Source organism: Pinus tabuliformis, chromosome 8 (assembly GCF_031772625.1).
Source record: "Pinus tabuliformis cultivar Carrire ecotype Pingquan chromosome 8, CPIR1, whole genome shotgun sequence".
Taxonomy (NCBI): domain Eukaryota; kingdom Viridiplantae; phylum Streptophyta; class Pinopsida; order Pinales; family Pinaceae; genus Pinus; species Pinus tabuliformis.
In genome coordinates, this window is record NC_142294.1 from 1,914,632,334 (window position 1) to 1,914,637,336 (window position 5,003).

A 5,003-nucleotide genomic window follows, 5' to 3' on the forward strand; every position below is an offset into this window, starting at 1 on the left:
CCCGCTATCTCCCTTTTTGTACATAATAATGGCAGACACTCTGAGTAGGAAACTGAAAGCGGAAAGTAACAAAGGTACTCTCCAGGGCATCCGACCAATGATTGGACTAGAATCAATCAACCATGCCTTGTTTGCAGATGATTCTCTTCTCTGGGGAGGAGTTTCCACTAGAATAGCAAAGGAATTCAATGGGACCCTATAGAGCTTCTACACCATTTTAGGAGCACTTATTAATAAAAGAAAAAGTGCAGTGTATAACTGGAACACAGAGGAGCAAACCACACTTCGAATCGCTAGAATCCTGGACTTCCCGGGCTATGCCTCCTGGGACAAAATTCAATACCTGGGACTGCCTTTAACTTTGGGGACAAACAGAGCCCCACTATGGAATGAAGCCATCAACAAGATTAAAATCAAGATAGCTGCATGGGGTGGGCAGTGACTTAACTATGCAGGTAAGTTAATCCTCATAAAGTCCGTCCTTTCCTCTCTCCCCATCTATCAGACCTCTTTCCACCTGGCACCAAAGACAATCACGGATCAGATATCATAGCTACTTAGAAACTTCCTATGGCAGGGAGGCAAAGGAAATGAAAAGAAATTTCACTTAGTAAGTTGGGACAAAGTGAAAAGGCCAAAGCTAGAAGGTGGTCTCCAAATTAGAGATCCTGGAATGACAAACATAGCTCTAGGTGGCAAATTCCTCTAGCAGCTCTACTCCAATAAACATCACCCAGTTAGTCAACTCCTCTGGAATAAATATCTCAAAGGAGTCTCATTGAGAAATATCCATTCAGATAGAGTCCCCAAAGCCACGCTGCTTTGGAATCTCTACAGAAAAGGGCTTGCCACCTTCCAAAACTAGCTTTACAAGGTGCCTGGAAACGGAGCAAATATCATGATATGGCAAGATAAAATCATGGGCAATTCCCCCCTTGAACACACAACGGAGTTAGCTGATCTCCATGGCTGGCTCTCTCAATAAGGATTGCACAGTCTAGTTGACATTTCTGTCTAGGACAGCCATGGGAACTGGGAAGATTGGATCTTCCACAATCTGCCAGCACATTTACTTCATCAAAAGCACCTTCTCTTGGACAAGTTGAAGGGCTCAGCACCAATCAACCTCCGCGCACCAGATCTCTAGAGATGGGGGAAGACAGGGGTCTATCCCTCTGTGCTTGGCTATGCAGCCTTGCAACCCATGCAAAATCAAGTCCTCAACCCCTCATTTATTCTTTCTGGTTTAGTATTATGGGTGGCAATCCTTCAACTTCCTCTTGTTTAAGGTGGGTCAGTGACACCATCTGAAGACACCTAGACACCGGCACTACCAGTCACTAGCAGTCGAGGTGTGAGGATCGCTCCAGAACCACTAAGGTAGAACCACTGAGGTAGATTGTGCACCTGTCCAAGCTTTACAAGTTGCCAAAATTTTCCAGGTTGCCAAGAGTTTCCATGCAAACAATCCCTCTTACATTAAGGCTAAAATTCATTCAGCCGAGGAAGAAATCATGCGCGAGAATAAATCTCTCTGATTCTGAGAGCAACGATGTGGCCACGAGTTGGGTTCCACCGAGGGAGAAGAAATTAGTATCATTAAGAAATTCAATTGTATCGACACATGAAGACCTCGATAGTGAAAGTTCTGCAAGATAGAAAGAGAAAGCTTCCATGTTCTTTGATGGCAGAACAAGAATTTTGGAGAATGTAATTTTCTTGGCGATATAGTATTTTGTTTAAACACCATCATATTCCTAACCTCCCTCTCGGCAGAAGCTTCATTAAAATCTACTATGGAAATCTCACTGAGACACACCGCCAGCTTGCTCTTCCGATTTCCCTTTTGGAGTTATCCAATGAAAAAGCTAATTAACCCCCATATATATATGTAAACAAATTTTAAAAATTTATAAATTTTTTATAAAATATTTAACCTATTTTAAATGACATTTTAGAAGACGGAAAAGTATTAAAGAAAGAAAAGAAAAATAGTTATGTCAAGTCACGCAGTCACACTTCACGGGTTTACTATGGTATCAATCTTAACATCTCAGGTTTGAATGCAACTTTTGTCTTCAACGCAAAATGCAGAGCACCTCACTTCTTTTCTTTTCCTGTCCACCGCTCTCACTTCTTTTCTTTTCCTATCCACCGCCCTGACTTAGTATTCTCTATCCATTGTTAAAAAGCAAGCCGCTATTTTCATCTATAAATTCAACGCAGAAATCAGAGATAACCACCCAAATTACATATATACTCCATCCAGATGGACGGTGACGGTGACGGTGAGAAGAAAAAGCTTCATTTTCTGCTCTTCCCATGGTTGGTGCAGGGACACATTAATCCTTTCTTGTAGCTCTCTAAGGCACTCGCAATCCAAGGCCACACCGTCTCCTTCCTCTCCACGCCCATTAACATCTCCAGAATTAGGCCGTCCTTGCAACTTCAGGAGTGGCCGGGCCGGATTGATCTGCTGGAACTGCCGTTACCGCCCACGGAAGGCCTGACTCCCGGGGGCGAATGCACGGCAAACATCCCCATAGAAATGGCGTTTCCCCTCAAGAAAGCCATGGACGGAATGGAAAATCCCTTCCGAAGCCTGCTTCGGCAACTCTCGCCGGATTATCTCATCCACGACTTCGTGCAATATTGGACGCAAAGCGCTGCTGCAGAGATGCGCGTTCCAGCAATTTATTTCTGGGTCTATGCTCCCGTCAGTTCCAGTTATTTCATGCACCCTTCTAAATTGCGGAACCAGGAAATAACAGCTGAGGACCTGGCCGTTCCGCCCCCCGGATACCCATCATTGGCAATCTCGTTCAGGCTGTTCGAAGCGCGGGATTTTTTAGTTATGTATAGAGGAATACCCGGGCACATTACTCCAACGTATCGAATGGCTAATTGCCTGGAAGGATGTGTTGCAATTGCCATCAAATCCTGCTTTGAGTGCGAAGATGAGTATATTTGTTGTCTCCAGAACGCCAATGGAGTCCCAGTGCTCTCGGTCGGCCCTCTAATGCCCGCCGTGCAGTCCATTGCCGGCGGCAGCGAGGGCTCCGATCTGCTGGAATGGCTCGACAGGCAGAGAGCCGCCTCGGTGGTGTTTGTGTCATTCGGCAGCGAGTCATTCCTGTCGAAGGAACAAGCTCGCGAGCTGGCGCTTGGCTTGCAGGCGAGCGGGCTGCCGTTCCTCTGGTCGCTGCGCTCTCCACAGTTCTAATCGACAATATTCTAATCGACAATATTGGGCGCCCGAGATATTCTAATCGACAATATTGGGCGCCAGCAGAGTTACATCCATGACTTTATCCAACAGTTGCCAGAAGGACACTCCAAGGAAAAGTTCGGGTAAACACGATTTCTTGTTTTTTGGTAATTTTAGGTTATGGTCTACTAAATGGATATGGGTTCAGAAATTTAGTTTTCATTTTTAAATGCTTGGGGAGAAACATATATAATGTTGTTGTAGGTTAAACAATACTTGTACATAATTTTTAAAGTTGTTTTTCTCGAGTTGTTTTTCTGGAATAGATTAAGTTCTTTGAAATCTAAGACAAGAATTATAAGGGAGAAGAAGACAAGAACTATAATGGAGCTAGTGTTCTCATAATGTGGTTTTAAAATATAAATTGTGTATTAGAAATGGTACCAATTTTGTTGCTGAGTTGATTGTTCTGCCGTGTGTTTTTTGGTTAGTTTTGTGAAAATAGGTAAATGTTTTTATGAATTGGTTCAATGAAAAAGTGGATTTTAGAATATCATGGAAAAAAAATTCCAACCAACTACAATAACAGTTTGATGATTTTCAAACCCTTCACTAAAGAACATAATGTTCTAGCACAATTGCTCTCAAAGCAAGCTTTAATTTTGGAGGATGGAATTTGTATCTGTTAAAATTTTTACAATGGTGCCCTTCTTTTCTTTTAATCTCTTTAATCTTTCTTTTACAATGATAAGTTAAACATATTTTCCATGAATAAAATGTCTATTAAAAAATTAAATGAGTTGCAACATATTTTCCATGAATAAAATATTTATTAAGAAATTAAGTGAGTTGCAATACAGCCAAAACTCTCCGTTTTCCATTCTAAAAATATCAAAATAATTTTTAAAAACAAAATTATCATATAATAACAAAATAAATATTTCATTTCATAAAATTTAATTAATTTCTCTTTTATTTTATTTTCAATCAATTAAACTATATATTTTCAAAATTATATAATTTAAATATTTTATATATAGTTCACATTATATATTAAAATTAATAAAATTAAAATAACTAAAAATAATCATATAAGACTTCTACGGTAAATACATTTAAGTTTCACTTGTTTTCCAATGCTTCATTCTTAAATCTTCCCCTAACATTTTCACAAAGATAATCCAATCTCATGCTATACTATTCAATGCTAACCAGAATTCCGTACTTGTATCAATTAAATTATCAACAAATCTCATGGACACTTACCAAAATTTTACATTGGAGTTTATTATATTTAAGCTTTGCTCAAAAAATTATGAAAATTTTGGTAAGATTTTTATAAAATTTAGCAGGAATTTGTGTAAGTTTAAGTTACAATTATCAAACTTTAAGATTTTGGATGTTCTAAGAATTTTTTATGATGCTGAAATTATTTCCACCATCAAAAATTAGATTTAAAAAATGGTCAAGACAGTTTTTGGCAATTTTTTGCCACGGAAAGTGATTTTTTTACTAGAATTCAGTTTTTCAATTTTTTTGTTACCCCAAGAAATCCAATCATAAGAGTGTTTAAATCATTTTTATAATGGAAATGGATTCAAAATCATCAAAAACTCCTAGAGCACCCAAAATCGTGAAGCTTGATAGATAACACAGAGTTTTCTACTAAATTTTAGTCAAAACCTTAGATAATTTTTATTATTTTCCAAACAAAATTATCAATAGATATACAAAATTATCAATAAGCATACTTACACATGATTAACAATGAACTACAACCTTAGGAATATGATAC

The 5,003-nt window shown here is 38.7% G+C and overlaps 1 protein-coding gene across 1 annotated transcript; it reads left to right on the top strand.

The window, feature by feature from the left end:
* Positions 1–2,548: 2,548 nt before the first annotated feature.
* On the top strand, positions 2,549–3,223 carry LOC149244120 (inactive UDP-glycosyltransferase 79A6-like). The gene has a single exon (XM_089371428.1). It carries the CDS (start codon positions 2,549–2,551, stop codon positions 3,221–3,223), a length of 675 nt encoding a protein of 224 aa, XP_089227554.1.
* Positions 3,224–5,003: the final 1,780 nt, after the last annotated feature.

Coding starts and splice junctions, on each gene's coding strand:
- LOC149244120 (XM_089371428.1), top strand. CDS start 2,549: ATGGCGTTTCCCCTCAAGAAAGCCATGGACGGAATGGAAAATCCCTTC.